Below are 18641 nucleotides of genomic sequence, written 5' to 3'. Positions count from 1 at the left end.
CTGCAGGGATAAGCGGTAAAGATGAATAGATCATTCAGGTTGTTTCTTAATGAGGGGGAGATTGAAAGGTGGATCAGAGCGGTGTTAGAGGTAAAGTTGGGGTTATATTGGACTGTTGTGGTGAAGAGAGGGCTGAGCTTTTGATTTATGAATCCATCTATATCTAGATCCTCATCTATAGGTGGTGACTGGGAGACTTAAAGTGACCAAATTGAGTTTCCTGTACAGAGAGGCTGGACTCAGCTGGAGGGATTGGGTAAGAAGCCACACAGAGTAGAGCCACCGTTCCTTCATGTCTAAAGGAGTCAATTGAGGTGTTGCCCAGGAAGCGTCTGATCAGGATGCTCTTTCCAGTGGTGGTTTTCTGGACTCATCCAACTGATAGAACCCCCAAAACACACTGAGAGAGATTATGAGACTAATCTGGCCTGGGACCTCCTTGGTATATCCCTGGAGGGTCTGGAAAATGTTTCTGGAGAGGGGGCGGCTGTCTGGGCTACCTTGACTGATGTGCTGCCACCACGGCCTGACCCAGATTAAGTGGCTGAAGACGGATGGTTGGATGCACTGAAGCAATATATCAAATGTAAATTAACTGATTGGTTTTGGTTTTATATGGTTAAACTTGGGTAGGTTAACACTTGGTTAAATTAAAAAAACAGCAAAAATGCAAGCGTGCAACAGGAATTATGATATTATGAACTCCGCCCACACCAGTACATCTTTCCCAGAATGAAGGAATTAATAAGCTCCATAAAATGCTTCTTTATAAAAGAAACATAGATATTTATATAACACCTTATCTAGACAGGGAGCTTGATAAGAAGGGAAATTCAAAAGTCCAAATTCCAAATCCAAAGTGGATGTAATCCCTGTAGGATACAGTTTTAATCACAGAAAAATGGTATCAGTCTATCATTATATCTAAAATGTGGCACTGTGTCTTTTAATACGAGCGTCATGTTTAGAAAACCTGGCTTTCCTGAAAAAGTGAAATTACCTGAGAGACAACACAACCTGTGACACTGGAACAAAAATATAAAACCTCCCCACTCACGTCAATGATGGTCCACTGCTCCACTACGATGGCGTCGAATGTCGGCGTGGCCGTGTTCTGCTCGCCCTCGCTTGCCTCCTGGAAGATGAAGACACTTTCCACTGACTTAGGCAGCAAATCTGCAAGGAAGGAGGACAGGAAAAAAAAAAAAACCCAGCCGTGAAAAAGAGTATTTACTGGATGGAGTGTGTCTGTCTTGTCTCTGCCGCTCCGTCAGGCCCTCCAGGCCAGAGGAAATGGAATGATATCAGTCAGCCACATTCGCACACCACCCTTTATTACATAGCCAGTGGTGTGGGCCATTTGTGTGAGCAATGTGCACTTTATACATTATGCAGGGAGACGGTGTAAAAGAAAGGGGCAGGTATTCCCCTTCTGGGATGTTAAAAAAAAATAAAAGGAGAGGAGACATTATGCGCTACATCAGTGTTTTTTCTGGACCCCAAAGCCCTGCTGGTTTTCATGCTTGACAGCCAAACAGAGGCTAATTACAACTAGGAAGCAAGGTGAATGCAGCAGCTGATAGGATTTAAAACCAGCAGTACTCTGTGTCCCGGGGATCACGGCTGAAAACCATTGCTTTCAAAGAGATGGACAGATTTTAGCGATGGCAAAATGCAGCCGCTGATTTAATGAAGTCAGTCCGTAAGGCTTTAAAGCATAAATCCTTTTGCTAAGCCTGCATAATTCACCTTAAAAAGACTTGAATTAAGTGAGCCACATAAAGACATTGACGTTGATGCTTTAGGCCACTAGTGAGATTGTGTGCTGCTGACCAAATAGATTTTCTAAGCTTCTCCTCTGTTGGATGCTAACAATCGCGGGATTGGCATCTGGCCCCCGTGAGCTGGGACCCCTTTGCACCCAATGTCTCTTGTTATTCCTTTTGATGCACATGCACATTACATTTAGACGCACACACGCTTACGCACACACAATACACGACCCGTGGTCCGGTCTCCCCGGCTGGCCTTAGTGCTTTCTCATTACTCCCACACCATTTACACACTAATACAGTTTGCCGGGGCCCAGGCACCAATACCAGACACTCCACATTTCATTACTGGGCCCTAATAATAGGGGGATGAGAGGCGGCTGGAGAGCCTGCGGAGAGAGAGAAAGAGAGGAAGGTGGGGAGAGAAGGAGCGGTTGAACGAGACACAGGGAGAGACAGAGTGGAGGGATGACAGGCTCTTTTATTTCCCCCCTCCCCGAAAACCCATTTAGGGCCCATGTGCGCTCAATTGAAGACATCTCTCAGACATCTACTGGCTCTCTCAAACACAGACATTGTCGTTGTTCACCTCCATCCCGCCCCTTTGCCTTTTCTCTTCCACTTCTCCCCTCCTCCTCCCCTCCTCCAGTCCAACGCTCCACCACCTCATTCGTCAGGCTTCCTCGCTTGCTGTGTAAATTGGAAAGAATTCTTTTTGGAAAAACGTTAGGCGTCGAGGACGAGGCCCCTCCATCGGTTCCCCGCCAGAGCAACAGGGATCGCTCAGGTGAGATCGACATGGGGCTGCGTCGCTGCTCTACAGGGGGGGGCAAGTCTGTCTCTGGTGATAATGCAGACAGATGCTACAGCAGAGAGAAGGAGGGAAGTGGAAGAGAAGGACTTGGTAGCTGGGGGCGTCGAGTCCGTCAGGGGAATGCACCGGTTGCGTGCACAAATAAACATTATCTTGCGCCTATTGACTGAGAGCTGAGCAGAGCAGCCGGCAGGCCGACTGAGAATAAGTTGTTTACACTTGCAAAAAAAAAAAAAAAAAAAAAATATTGTGTAGTGCACCCTCAGTAAAATTGGTCTCCATCCCTCCGTGACTCACATGCTCAAGGTCGCAGGGCGAGGCATGCAAATACAGTCGCACTAAAAACAGAGAGTGACAGCGCTGGGACTGAAAGGCTCGGCAGCAAATGGGGGGAGGGGGGAAGGAGTCAGAGATCAGGGTGACAGCAAGTGACACCGGGGTGACACGCAGCAGTTTAAGTCAGCACCCAAATGACAGAAGAGAGGATCAACAACGGACAACCCCGGAGTCTGACACACACAGACTGACAACCTCTGGAAGTTGTGTGTGTCCCTAATATTCATGGACGTGTTCGCAAACCTGCTGCTGTACATGGACTCCCAGCACACAGAGCTGTGAAAGAGCAAAGAGCACAGAGAGTACACATGCAGGACCGAGGCTGTCGACTGCAGCTGTGCATCACACAGCGCTGCACAGTCTGACTTCATTTATATCATCTACAAGTTGTGACTGCTGATTAAATGGTCGTATGTGACTTTCAGCATGTATTTTACCAACAGCCAACCTTGTGTAATCCACCCTAGTGAACGTCAAAGTTAAATGATTCTTGCAGTGCAGTACCTTCAAACAACTGAATCAACATGATGGGAAGAGTTTTCACTGTGACGGACTACAGGAAGTTTAGAGGAGACATATTATGCCCCTTTTCCACAAATTAAAATAGTTCTCAGGTGTCTTAAAGACATGTCTGTGACATGCTTTGGTCAAAATACCCCAAAGATCAAACATCACAGCTCTTTTCATCCTCTCAAAACAGCACTGTTCAGAACGGTTTCAGTGCCTGTCCCTTTAAAGGGATAGTTCACCCTAGAATGATATTTCGCTCATTATCTACTCACCCTCATGTTGACTAAGGGCTGGAAGAAGTTTCAGAGTCCACAGTCCCTTCTCTGAGTTACAGGGGGTCTTGGCGTAGCAGTGCATGTCCATATAACGGTTGCAAAGGGACACCAGAGCTCTACGTAAAAAAACACACACAAAAAAACATCCAAATACCTCCATGATGCTCGTATGTAATGTCCGTCTTGTGCTGAAGCCCCAAATTGCGTAATTGTCCCGAAAAAAATTAAATAAGTCTATATTTTAAGCTTGTTTGTAGCGGAAGCTTCTCGAAGCTCCTCTTCCTGGTCCGTCCAAATCTCGCGTGATTCGCAGTAACCGCACTGACGCCGGCGCAAATCACGCGAGATTTGGACGGACCAGGAAGAGGAGCTTCGAGAAGCTTCCGCTACAAACAAGCTTAAAATATAGACTTATTTAATTTTTTCCGGGACAATTACGCAATTTGGGGCTTCAGCACAAGACGGACATTACATACGAGCAGCATGGAGGTATTTGGATGTTTTTTTGTGTGTGTTTTTTTACGAAGAGCTCTGGTGTCCCTTTGCAACCGTTATATGGACATGCACTGCTATGCCGAGACCCCCTGTAACTCAGAGAAGGGACGGTGGACTCTGAAACTTCTTCCAGCCCTTAGTCCACATGAGGGTGAGTAGATAATGAGCGAAATATCATTCTAGGGTGAACTATCCCTTTAAATGCAAATGAACCACTGCTTGCCCCGTCCCTTCTACCGGTCCCAGGTAGGGGTGGGGTTATGCTAATTTGAAAAGTAGTTACATCACTGGAAGACAACTGAGGGAACAGCTCATAAAACCATGTGGATTTCAACCTAGGGAACCTGCACATTACAGATTTTTTTGTCAATTCTCACATCCTGGGGGCCAGAAGGCAAGACAAACACCTAAATATATGTTAAAGAACCTTCAGAAAGTGATATTTCCATAATATGTCCCCTTTAAAGCACCTCCTAACCTCATCTCATCTTATACTATTTGGCTGTTAGAAATCCCTCCCATGCCACTTGAGTGGTTGGAGAAGTTTCCATGTACATGTTCATGTTTTTTTTCCTTTCTCTTTTTTCCCTGCTGTGACTGTCTCAGCATCGGGCTCCATAGCAACTGCTGTGAATCTATTCAGGCTGACTACAGCTGCTGTCCTCTGCAAATGGAGCACACTGAAAGAGGAAAGCGCACTAAACCAGATATATATATATGAATATCACAGTATGGCTTTGAATCTTTGAATCGTTTTTCTTTATAATTGAATCCAACGGAACTGCATTCACAAAGTGCTGTGCACAGATGAGCGGGTTTGTGTTTGGAGTCCAGCTGACCGCTATACCGAGCTGGAGAGTGACCCTGCCCCAGGTCACGTCTGCTGACATGATTTAAACATGTGTGCCAGGAACTGCCTCAGAGAGCTGGAGACAGGCTGCTGACAGCTTATCTATATTTCAAACAGGACGAGTGGACATCCAGAGAGAGGGACAGAGAGGGGAAAGAGACCAGGGCGTCTAATGTGTGTGGACTGAATGTGGCCGTTCCCAGTGGAGCCAGAGATTTGGCAGCTGCCGGCTGGTACCTGCGGGTTACTGGGCAGACTTCAGCTGAAAGGGCACAGGATGGACAGCATGGCCGCTGGAGTCCAGGGTGTGTTTGCAAATGTATAGTCCACTGGCTCTGGCCTGAATACAGAGGATCCGGGAGTGAAATCTCCATGTGTGAAAACACGTAAGCAACCGTACGTCTGCTCTATTAATATACAATTCCAAAATATGAATTTTTAATCTGCATTAATATTCATTAATTTCCATTTTCTGCTAACTTACAGTTGTTCATTCACGCATTCGACTGCACTTATGAGTCAGCTGACGCAGAAATATAGACGGTGAGAAATCTGCTCCGTTACAGCCGTGGAAGGGATTTATCCTGCATCCACGCTGCACCGTGCAGGATGTCATTTTTTAACACGGTGCAATTTCAAGATAAACATATTTGGGAGAGTCAAGCTTGTGTTGGGGAAAATAACTTCCAGAGGGGAGTCTGCGAGTGTAATGTGTTGTAAATAGTTAATGGAGCTCATATCTTGTTCACCAGGTGGTGCTGCATGGGCAGACCAACGGGAGGAGAGTAATTTGAGGGTCAGTGTCTTGGTCAAGGTCAAACTGACATTATGAAACTGCCCAGTGCCCACCCTGTCATTAGTGTACGGCCTGCCTCCAAAACCCACATCAGGATCATCTCCAATGTTATTGGACTTTTGCCCACTGTCTTACACAGTCCAGTGGGAACAGGTGAGTGTCTTGCCATTCGCTGGAGCTCCACCATCTTCTATTCTTCCATTTAACAACATTTGTGAGCATGCAACGATTCCTGCAGATGCTTTCTCACTTTAAAGGGGTAGTTCAACATTTTGGCAAATTGACCCATTGCCATAATCCCTATAGTCTTAGTAGTAGATTTGTTACCTTTATTTGTCGGTACAAGATATTTTTAGAACGGCAGAGCAGAGCCGCAAGCTACTCAGAGCTACGCTACAGAGATGGGATTTCTTGGTTTCCCTCAACAATCCAACACAATCCAACAACTCCAAAACGCTCTCGTGGACAATTGTGACCTGTACATTCATAACGCTATGGGATAATAACGGAGCGTTACGTTTTGGAGTTGTTGGATTGTATATTTGATGAGTTTGTTGAGGGAAACCAGGAAATCCCATGAGCCTCCGTAGCGTAGCTCTGAGCAGCTTGAAGCTCTGCTCCGCCGTTCAAAAATAGCTTGCACCAACAGTTAAAGGTAACAATGTTGAACTATCCCTTTAAACAAAATTATGATACAAGCTTGGTTGCATTTGTAAGAGCCTAAATATATATTGCAGTGAACACACTGTCAACCTGTCTCTTGACTGCATCCCATGCTGTGCTGTCAGACCCCATACACAGAACCGCTACCACACAACAAACACATGCATGTTACACAGACATGTGCAGACATCCCAGAGCTCTCACTTCTAATTCCACCTCTCGTCAACTTTTGTCTCAGAGAAACGCTTGCACATCGTTTCCTTCCCTGAATTTCATTTCACAGTTAGAAAAAAAAGAAAAGAAAAACACCTTATTGGAATTTCATATTCCCTGCATCTCCTTCTCTCTCTCTCTCTGTCTTTCTTGCTCTCTCTTTTTGTCTCCCTTCACTGGCTTTGCCCAAATTTAGAAACCAGTGAGGGCTGACTGTCATGCGTATGAATAGCTCAATGTCTCACAACAGTGCTACAAATCCTCATTGTGGCTCTAGAGATAGCTTAAGCTATACAAGTAACAAAGGCAAACTCCCCGTCAACACCATTACTGTCAGTTCTTTAGTAAACAAACCCAACACCCCCCACACTGCACCTCATATCACATTCAGGTAGTGTGAAATAGGTGCAGAGACCCTTTAATGAACTGAACTGATTCTTTCTAAATGTCTATCTGCAATCGCCACAGGCTGTCCTGCCAGAACAGTTGAACTTATGATATTTCAGTCAATGATGCACACTTCCTCTCATGCCACTCATTTATTTATCAGATGCTTGAATTTACTTGTGTGTGGTTTCTACAGAGAATTAAAAGAAACATAAATGAAAATGAATTATATGCATGGTTATTATTGCATTATTATGAACATAAAATGTGGCATAAACAGACAAAATATATAATATTAATAAAGAAATATTGATACAGTAATGTATGCATTCATTTAACACAATGCAATCATTAAACACATCCCTGAAAGCAGTGCACACTGAAAAGGCATGCAACAATTGAGTGACGGTCCCTTAATTATTTATTATCCCTAGCAGGCGGCAAAATATAAACAATTAACTCCGGCGACGCCGTCACACATTAATAAATGGACCGGGTGGCCCGTGCGAATATTAACCGCCACATAAACATACGTCCTCAACAATAAACAAAACAACTTGAACACTTACAGTCTCATGGACGCACAATCTGAATGAATGAAGGATGAATGAATGAGTGAGTCCCGACTCCCGACTATGACGGCTCCTCCGCTGCTCTCCCTCCGTGATCAGCAACGATCGATCACTCAGCCAGGTGATCTGATTGGTTAGGAATACCGCGGGTTCACGTGAACACTACATGCGAGCTGAGTGCGAGCTGAGTGACCTTCTGTACAGCCGCCCCCAATTTTGCAAAGCAAAATTGAATCAAGTGAAGGTCAGCCAGGAACATCGTGAGGAAGTGCAGGGAGTCTAATGAGCCGAGCAACTGCACGTGTGTACATCTTGTCCTTAACTTGGACCTGTGCAGTTCGCACCTTGCCATCAGAACCAGAGATGACTGCTGTAACTTTCCCTACTGGCCACAGAGCCCGTGGTAGTTGCTGATCCACTATGAGAACGATTGTCCCAACCGTTAGGTCATCTGTGTCTTGTTGCCACTTGGAACGAGTCTGGAGGGAAGGCAGATAGTTCCTGATGAAGTGGATCCAAAATTGATCAGCCAAGGCTTGACAATGCCTCCATCTACGACGGCTGAGGAGCTCTGTATCTGAGTAGATTACCTGTGGTGTGGAGGGGTCAAGCCGCCCCATAAGGAGCATATTGGGCGTGATTGCATCTGGGTCTGCAACATCCGATGAGGTGTAACCCAGGGGTTTGGAGTTGACAATGTTCTCCACCTCAGTCAGTATCGTCCTCAAGACTTCTTCTGTGACACTCTGAGACCCCAGTGTGGTGTGTAGAGCAGACTTGATAGAGCGGATTTCTCGCTCCCAAGAACCACCGAAGTGTGGTGCATATGGGGGGTTGAACCGAAAATGAATTTGCTGACTAGCAAGCTGTTCCTGCAGAGCTGGCGAAAGTGAGGTGAAAGCATCCTTGAGCTCAGAGCTGCCGCCTTTGAAGTTTGTACCCTGGTCCGATAATAACTCGAAGGGCTTTCCTCGCCTCGCTATGAAGCGCCGAAGGGCCATCAGAAATGAGTCAGTGTCCATATTGGCGAGCAGATCAAGATGGACACCATGAGTTGTTAGACACTTGAATATTATCCCCCATCTCTTCTCTGTGCGCCGCCCCATCTTGACAAGGTATGGTCCGAAACAGTCCACACCTGTGGAGTAGAACGCTGGACGGTGGAGTCGCAAGTTGGATGGGGGAAGGTCAGCCATCTTGGGGATGATTGGACTGCTGCGCCATCGGCGACATTCAGGGCAGTTGTATTGATGCTTCCTGACAGCTTCTCTTCCACGAAGGATCCAGAACCGTCTGCGTAGCTCAGCAAAGACTCTTTCTGGTCCTGGGTGAGCAAGGCGACCATCAAAATCCTGAATGACCAATTTGGTGATGTGATGATGGGGATCGAGTACGATTGGATGTAGATTGTCTTGATTAAGCTCATCGCATCTGCGAAGGCGACCCCCGACACGGATCAACCGAGCTTCCTTGTTGTACTCAGGTGCCAATGTAAGCAATCGACTGCTGTTAGGGACTGATTTCTGAGAGGCCAGGAGAGCGAACTCTTCCGGGAAACAGTCTTCCTGCACTTTCCTGAAGAGTGCCATTTCAGCTTGTCTGTAGTCGTCTGCTGTTGGGCTTGAGGAGGCGGCCGCCCCATTACCTGCCTGGACTGAGGCTTCAAGCAGCTCCTTGAAGTTGTTGAAAGTACTAGGATCAGGCAAAGGTTTATCAGTAGTCACTGAAACATGTCCACAGAAGTTGGCCTTACGCAGTTCAACTGGGTCCTCTGACAGGGAGATGTCTGGAGAGGCTGGCCAGGATGATTCGTCCTGCCACAAGAAGAGAGGTCCATGGCTCCACCGGTTGCGACCAAGGAGCTGTGACAAAGCCAGCCCTCTGGTTATGTCATCAGCAGGGTTGTCTCCAGAACTGACATATCTCCAAGGACTATCCTCAGTCAGCTCCTGAATGTCAGCAACTCTGGACCCGACAAATACCTTGTAGCGACAAGATTGTGACTGCAGCCACTTCAAGACTGTGGTGGAGTCTGTCCAATAGGTGATACTGGAGACCTGGACAGTTAGCTCCTTCCTTAGGACAGCAGAGAGCTGTGCTCCAATGTGAGCAGCACAGAGTTCCAATCTTGGGATGGACTGCTGGCGAACTGGGGAAACTCGGGATCTGGCAGCTAGGAATGCCACTTGAACATTACCTGAATGATCCACTGTACGAAGATAGGCTACAGCCCCATAAGCTTTCTCCGATGCATCTGAGAAGATGTGAATAGTCTGAGTGCAAGCTGAGATGTCTGTCGCCAGGTCAACATAACATCTAGGCAGAGAGATAGAAGGGAGCTGTTGTAGTTCACTCTCCCAGGCATACCATTGCTGGAGCAGATCATCTGGCAACTGTGGATCATCCCAGTCTCTTTTCTTACTCCAGAGACGCTGCACCAATATCTTGGCTCGAGTGGTGAAAGGGATGAGCAGGCCAAGAGGGTCATATTGTCTCGCTAAGACCCGATAGATGCTGCGCATCGTTGGTTGGTGCTGCTCTGTTTGACGAAGCTGGTAAGTGATGGTGTCAGACGTGCAGTGCCACAACAGCCCCAAAGCTCGCTCTGGTGTGTCAGCTCCATCCAGTGATAGCCACAGTTCCCTACTCTCTGCTTTTGATTCTGATGGCAGGTGACTGATGATGTCAGGAACATTGGTAGCCCACTGGCGTAGTTCAAACCCACCTGAGAGGAGAAGTGGGTGTAGCTTTGTGATGAGCTGCTTGGCTTCTTGCTCGGAGATGAAACTCTGGAGAAGGTTGTCTACATAAAAGCAGTTCTCAACAGAGTGACGGATGTCCTCACCTGGGCTACTATGATCTAGGACGTGTCTTTGAAGCGCGAAGGTGGCGCAGCAAGGACTGCACGTTGTCCCGAAGGGCAACACTTGCCACTCATAGACGTCCGGTGCTGCACTGCGATCCATCTCTCTCCAGAGGAACCGGAGGAAGGGCTTGTCCTCAGGCAGGAGGCGCACTTGATGGAACATCCCTTTTATATCGCTACTCACTGCCACCGGATACTCCCTGAACCGGAGCAACACTCCCAGCAGAGTGGATCCTAATATGGGCCCGGGAAGTAGCTGTTCATTGAGGCTCACACTTTGATACATGAAAGAACAGTTGAACACGATACGATCCTTACCATTATGACAGACCATATGATGAGGAATGTACCACGAGTTGACTTTGGCTTGTGCTCCATCTGCGGTTAACTTGACGACGTAACCCGCATCCAGCAACTTCTTGATCTCCTGGTTGTAGGTGTCTGCTCTGACAGGATCCTGGGAAAGGCGCTTCTCAGTCCCGCGCAAATGACCTAGCACGGCCTCCTTAGGAGAATGGAGAGGAGGAGCATCTTCCTTCCACAGCAGGGGCGTTGCGTACCTTTGCACACCATCCACTTCCACTCTAGTGGTCTTATCTTCCAGTCTTCTGATTGCTGCCGTGTCCTGTTTTGACCGAGTGATGAGCTTCTCGTTCCGGTACGGCAAAATATCCATTTGCCAGAGTTTAGTCACATGACTCAGGAGTTCTGCAGATGGTGATAAGGTGTTGGTCAACAGACACTGAGGAGTGGAGGACTGATGCATGAGGACTTTAGCAGGCCCCTGGAGTGTCCAGCCGAGGCGTGTCTTCAGTGCAGCTGGTCCGCCTGGTGGTCCTAGATGCACAGGCTCAACTGGGGTGATCAGGTGCGGATAGTCTGAGCCGATGAGCAACAATGGTTGCTCTTGATTGAATGACTGAAGAGGGAGACCTCTAAGGTGACGGTAGGTCTTCTGGAGAGCTTCAACGGGATGAGAATGTTTAGAAAGGCCGAGCTCAGTTGCTGTGAAAGCCTTGTGGATCCGGAAACGCTTCTGAGGATGAGCGACAGCGGAAACTGAGAATGAAACTGATCTGCCTGGCACGGTTCTAGTATCTTGACGGATGGTTCTCAGAACCAAGCTCTCAGTCTGTCCCTGGAGTCCTAGTTCTCTGGCCGCATCATGGAGGAGAATTGTCCTTTCGGACCCGTCGTCCAGGATGGCATATGTTTCGATCCTCCTTTTCCCATTGTAGAGGCACACTTTGACCATCTTCAGCAGCACGCAACTACTTCTCCAGGCTGGGTCCAAGTAGTATGTTACTGGCTGAATTGGTTCTGGGCTTGGTCTCTCTGGTCTCATGGCTGAAGATGAATTGACCTCATGTAATACTTCCAGGTGAGTTTTGTTACATTGTTGACATTTGGCCTTGAGATAGCACTGTGCCGCTTGGTGATCTCTTCCACATCTCCAACACCGCTTGCCTGTTTTGATCCAAGTTACTTTCTGCTCCTTTGTGAGTTTCTTGAATTCTGTGCACTGATTGAAATAATGCTGAACATCGTCACAAAAGGGGCAATACTTCTTGGGCTTCGCTGGTTTGTTGACTTGAGATGTGAGTTGTGAAGGAGGCTCTGATTCCCTCATTGCAGGTTCATAGAGGACGGTGGTAGAGCTGACAGCAGGTTTCTGCTTGGGCTTGAACCCTCTCAACCGGTCTGACCGCCCCTCTGGTATTGACCGGGGCTGATGAGTTAGTATGTCATCATCTTGAACACGGACTTCATACTCTAACCACTCGGAGAAATCCAGCAAAGTTGGAATAGGTGTACGAAGGGGGTTAATGAAACGCTTGAATTGTGCTCTCAGGTCGTGTGGAAGTTTGGACAGCAAGCGGGATATGTGTGACCCACACTCCAGTTCAGTTCTTCCCTCTCTACCCAGCTGGTCGAGCATACCAACTAGCGCTCTCACCTTCAGTGCGAACAGCCGGAATCCCTTACTGTCACCACTCTTGATTGCAGGTTCAGCTAAGACCTCAGTGATGCGCTGTAAAGCCAATTTGTGAGGCTGGCCATAAAGCTCTGTCAGAGAGGCCATGGTCTTGCTATAAGGGTGGTGGCTGTTACTGTAAGAGTCCGCAATCAGGAGGGCGTCTTCCAGCTTGAGATGATCAACGAGTATCTGATATTTAAACCTCTCAGTAGCATCTTCAGGTAAGATATTCTCCAGCGCTATCTTTAAGCGTGTAAACTGACGAGGGTCTTCGGCGGTGAAGCATGGAATCTGAGGCTTTGGTCCACGATATGTGGTCTCCTGATGAGATTGAGAACGTGGTTGACTGTAGCCTGTTGATTCCTTCAGGTCTACAGGTGGCCACTGAGGTTGCTCATCTGCCTGATGAAAAGGGTGAGTAGGTGGTCTACGATGACTGGTATATGGCTCAACATACTCAGGTGTGGACACCCAGCCATGGGGAGGATACGAGACTGGCGGCGGTGGTGGAGGGAATGACTCTTCGCTTGGATGGAATGGAGCTGAGAAAGGTGGGTCTGGCCATGGCACACCCTGCAGGTCATCCTCTGGATAGCTGACAGGTTGGGCTCTATAATGCAGTGGAGTGGATGTGAAGTCTGGAGTTAGAGCCTTTAGAAAGGAGCCACGGTCCTCTGCCTGGTGAGCATATGTGTGGGTGAATGCACTGGGCCTTGAACCATGAGGCTGAGAAGCAGCTGAAGGGTGTGGGGTGAGAGCACTGATGAGGGTCTGCATCTCTCGCCTGAGTTGGTTATTGTCCTCCCTCATCTCTTTCAGCGCTGACAAAACCACCTCTGGAACAGGGCTCCGTGGTGTCAGTCCATCATAAGGAAGTTTAGGTGATTCATGAATGTTGATTACTCCCTCGTTGGAGTGGTCATGGAGTGTGTGTGACTGAGATAACTGACGTCTTGGAAGATCTACCAGGAAATCGTCCAGATAACGAGGTCGACGAACTTCACGGCGTGCACGGACATTATCAGGAAAAGCCATGATTCAACTGTGGAAACTGCAGATCCGGCTCGAAGGACCATGTGAAATAGGTGCAGAGACCCTTTAATGAACTGAACTGATTCTTTCTAAATGTCTATCTGCAATCGCCACAGGCTGTCCTGCCAGAACAGTTGAACTTATGATATTTCAGTCAATGATGCACACTTCCTCTCATGCCACTCATTTATTTATCAGATGCTTGAATTTACTTGTGTGTGGTTTCTACAGAGAATTAAAAGAAACATAAATGAAAATGAATTATATGCATGGTTATTATTGCATTATTATGAACATAAAATGTGGCATAAACAGACAAAATATATAATATTAATAAAGAAATATTGATACAGTAATGTATGCATTCATTTAACACAATGCAATCATTAAACACATCCCTGAAAGCAGTGCACACTGAAAAGGCATGCAACAATTGAGTGACGGTCCCTTAATTATTTATTATCCCTAGCAGGCGGCAAAATATAAACAATTAACTCCGGCGACGCCGTCACACATTAATAAATGGACCGGGTGGCCCGTGCGAATATTAACCGCCACATAAACATACGTCCTCAACAATAAACAAAACAACTTGAACACTTACAGTCTCATGGACGCACAATCTGAATGAATGAAGGATGAATGAATGAGTGAGTCCCGACTCCCGACTATGACGGCTCCTCCGCTGCTCTCCCTCCGTGATCAGCAACGATCGATCACTCAGCCAGGTGATCTGATTGGTTAGGAATACCGCGGGTTCACGTGAACACTACATGCGAGCTGAGTGCGAGCTGAGTGACCTTCTGTACAGGTAGAGAGAAACCATGTGTATAAATGACTGTATTTGTGTGCCTTTGTAAATATATCTATGGATACTTCTGTGTGTGTGTGTTTGCTGGCAGTGCCACAGTGTGTATGAATCTTTAATGCGTGTCTTATGACATCGGGGCCTCCTTGCAGCTTTGGATCTGTAAAATTCAATATCACTCTAATATCTGACCCTGTGGCTCAGATGCTGTGCGTGCTCATTGCTGCCACGCTGGACCAAACTTACAAAGTCACACACTCAGTTGTATGCAAACAAGGCACGCTAATGCTTTTATTTCATCCAGCTTCACCATGGGAACCCATCTTTAGATGGAGCGTCAGGGCCACATGTGTTTTAGGGTATACTTAAATCTGTGTCCCCCTGGACCATGTCAAACAGCCGAGTGTCAGAGACAATAGAAAGGTGGCATGTTCAGGAAAATACATTCAAACACAATGTAAATAATCTACAAACTCCGAGTAGCAATATAAATTATACAGACATGTTCTATTTATTATTTTTCATATTGGAATCTGGTGTAACACTATGGTATCCTATGATGTGACTTCTCTTTTTACCTGTATTCCAACTATGGAGGCTTCGGCCACAGTAAGAGAACGACTCACACAAGACAACTCCCTGCAAAACCGAACAAAACTCAAACCCGAACATATTTGCCAGCTTCTGGATTTGTGCCTGAACACCACATACTTCCAGTTCAACGGCAAATTTTACAGACAAAAACACGGCTGTGCCATGGGTTCACCAGTATCCCCTATTGTGGCAAATCTGTACATGGAGGAGGTAGAGAAAAAGGCTTTAAACTCCTTTGAAGGAACAACACCGAGCCACTGGTTCAGGTATGTGGACGACACATGGGTTAAAATCAAAACCAAAGAGGTGCAAGCTTTTACCGAACACATTAACTCAGTGGACAAAAACATCAAGTTCACCAGAGAGAATGTCAAGGACAATAGTCTGCCTTTCTTAGATTGTGACGTCCATATGAAAAAGGACAGGAGCCTCCACATTGGGGTATACAGAAAACCCACACATACAGACCAATATCTACTTTTCGACTCTCACCACCCTCTGGAACATAAGCTTGGTGTTATCAGAACTTTGTAACACAGAGCTGATAACGTGCCCACCAGCTCACAGGCCCAAGGGGCAGAACAGAAGCACCTGAGAGGCGCCCTCACAACTTGTGGTTACCCTAGCTGGACCTTTGTGAAAACTGCAGCTGCTTCCAGAAAGAAAACCAGCAAAGTGGTTGAGAAAGAAAGACAAAACAAGAGAAACAACATAGTCATTCCATATGTGTCTGGAGTATCAGAAAAACTCAGGAGGATCTTTAACAAACACTGTATCCCTGTGTATTTCAAACCCAGCAACACACTCAGACAGAGATTGGTACATCCCAAGGACAGAACACCACACACCCACAAAAGCAATCTGGTGTATGCAGTCCAATGCAACTAGGAATGCAAAGACCTCTACATTGGAGAAACAAAACAACCACTGCATAAACGCATGGCCCAACACAGGAGAGCAAACTCCTCAGGCCTGGACTCTGCTGTCCATTTACATCTCAAGGAGAAAGCCCACTCCTTTGAGGACAGCAATGTCCAAATCCTAGACAGAGAGGACAGATGGTTTGAAAGAGGAGTTAAAGAAGCTATTTTTGTAAAAGTAGAGAAACCATCCCTCAACAGGGGAGGTGGCCTCAGACACCACCTATCTCCAATTTACAATGCTGCCCTTTCATCCCTTCCCAGGAGATTCAACAATCCAGCCTCAAAGAACAACCACTGTTCACAAGTGGCAAGTGACTCCAACGACTGTCGTTATAACACAATAGGGCACTAACGAAGTCGAAACCAACCTTCCATCAAAGGCAGTCATTTAAACGACTGTCGTTGGCACTTGGAGCACAAAAGGGAACCAGTGACATCATCACCCTTGTGAACGCCCACACAAGAGGTTAAATAGTGAGTCTCCACACCAGATAGTTGGACCAGTCCCAGCCTGGTCAGATGCGTACATGAACTGATGAAGCCTCTTGGATGAGAGGTGAAACGTCTTCCTAGACAAATAACTAAGTCCAGTTGCTTTCGATTTAACCTCCTTTGAAATATTTGAAGTTTAAACAAAAAAAAAAAAAATCCAACTATTCATCTCATCAGTTTCATGTTCCTTGAAATAAAAGCAATTTTAACTCTGAAGATCAGTTTTAAAAAGTTTTAACTTAACAGCAGATAATATATACTAATCACATTAATTAATCTTATTGTATTTAAAGGAGGGACACCACGTGTGTCAGCAAGAGCAATGAAGTGCTCTATATGAAAGATGCGTCTTTGAGAGCTTTCAACTTGATTATAAAGTAAAGCTAAGAGCGGCATGGTTAATTAATTTCAAACTAATACTGAATTATGGTCTCTGACTAACAATAGTGTCATAATAGATAACTATCATTTTATGGTTTATCTCTAGTGGTTTGCGTTGATTCACAGCGCTCACAGGATCCCATCTTTATTGTATCTGGAGCTGGATGGCTGGTGGGAAATCTGTTGTATTCTCAAAGACGCCAAATTGGAATTTATAATCTGCCTCAGATTACGCAGCATTACAACTTCTTAAAACTTTCCAATCAGGCAGGTTTGCAGGATTTTGAGCTCAGAGTGTGTAGTTCAAACCAGGACCAGCTGAGGTCCTGAGAACTTAATATGGAAGATCATCATCAGTTTTCAGCAAGTATTTGGACATTTCAGCCAGGGACACAAGAAAGGACCCACATGGATGAACACGGGTGGACAATATGGCAGGAGGCAGGAATCCAGGCAGCAGTGAACAGGGACTTGACCGTAGATAGCAGGTAGGCAGGAAACACAACGGGAACATAAGCAGGACAAACGCAGGAACCCAGGCAGACAATTCAACTGGAAACAAAGGGACTGGAGCTGTACAGTATATATGGAGGGATGTGATGAGGGAAAATAGGAACAGGTGTCAGGTGGGAGTGGGGGGTGGGGTGGCGCGTCTGATCACAGAGGTCCAGGGATATCTGGTGGCTGGTGAGTGTCCAGAATGAACAGGAGTCATGACAGGTCATACATCAAAATATGGGAGACTTTGACCTGACGATGGCACTATATGAAAAGTGGGCGGGTTATTAAAGTTATTACACTTCCTCTCAAAAGCCAACATGAATATTTACAGTGAATTTCATGGCAATCCATTTGATAGTCATTTCACTCAAGGCCTGCTCTTGCTGCTGTTGAGATAGGGGAGACCGGGAATGGTTGTAACACTTTTTTGTCTCAGCTCCCATAACTTGCAGAGTGTTCATGGTAGGGCTCCCAAATTTTGACACAGGGTCCCCTCATTTGTCCTCTACAAATAGCAATGCCCTAAACTTCTCAAACTATATCACAAAAGTCACTATTTGATGTCAAATGCAAGGAGTGCCATTGCTACAACCTACCCCACTACCGTGGTAGGTTGTAACACTGTACAACCTGGGGTCAATTGTAACAGTGAGATTAAAAACTAAAAATTGAGACCAAACCATAAAAACATGCATCTATGTAAATTTATGGTGCATGTTCCAACACTAAAGCATCTTCCTATGGTTCAATATGAACAAAAATAATTCATCACTGATGGCTAAATGCTTCTGATAATACCAGTGAATGCTGAACATGTATGAATGGAAACCTTCAGCAGGAGATCAGAAGCAGCTCATAGTCCATGTATAATTCTGTATAAAGATGATGACACTTAATAAAACAATAAAGTTAAAAGGTGTACAGTAACAACCACCCCCACCCCCGTCAGCCATTGTTTGACTGTGGCTGTACCAGCATGGTGATGTGAAATAAACATTGATGAAATGACTCATATTTTACCTAAGAACCTGCTCTTTCATCTTATACAAGTTACATAATTGAAACTTCAACGGTATCAATACTAGTCAGAATTTAGGCTTGGTCCAAAATATTAGTTTTTTTGGGGGGGGGCTGTAAAACCTACACACTTATTGACACAGCCATGCAAATTCACATGCAATGTCAGGGAGTGAGTGGGTACATGTGACACTGATCACATAAATCTAATGTTATCCCTTATTGGTGAAAGTCCATCCCCTTGTTACAACCATCCCCGGTCTCCCCTATTTCATTGTGTGTCAAAGTGTTGGAACAGTTCTATCTATCTACAATAAAAAAGCAACATTTCCTCTAAGTGATAAACAGCAATAGTACAACAGGAAA

At 46.0% G+C, this 18641-nt stretch overlaps 1 protein-coding gene across 2 annotated transcripts in view; it reads right to left on the bottom strand.

Moving 5' to 3' along the window:
• Window positions 1-18641, bottom strand: part of rftn1b (raftlin, lipid raft linker 1b) — a 124877-nt gene that overhangs the window by 22976 nt on the left and 83260 nt on the right. For both annotated transcript variants that reach the window (XM_085803565.1, XM_085803566.1), the window contains exon 7: window positions 1058-1176. In XM_085803565.1, coding sequence (XP_085659691.1) covers window positions 1058-1176 — 119 coding nt within the window. The remainder of the gene's footprint in view (window positions 1-1057; window positions 1177-18641) is intronic.

Source organism: Trachurus japonicus, chromosome 16, assembly GCF_045865225.1.
Source record: "Trachurus japonicus isolate A0001 chromosome 16, Traja_1.0".
NCBI classification, from domain to species: Eukaryota; Metazoa; Chordata; class Actinopteri; order Carangiformes; family Carangidae; genus Trachurus; species Trachurus japonicus.
Note: the sequence above shows the minus strand (reverse complement) of the source record. Positions and strands in the feature narration are given on the sequence as shown.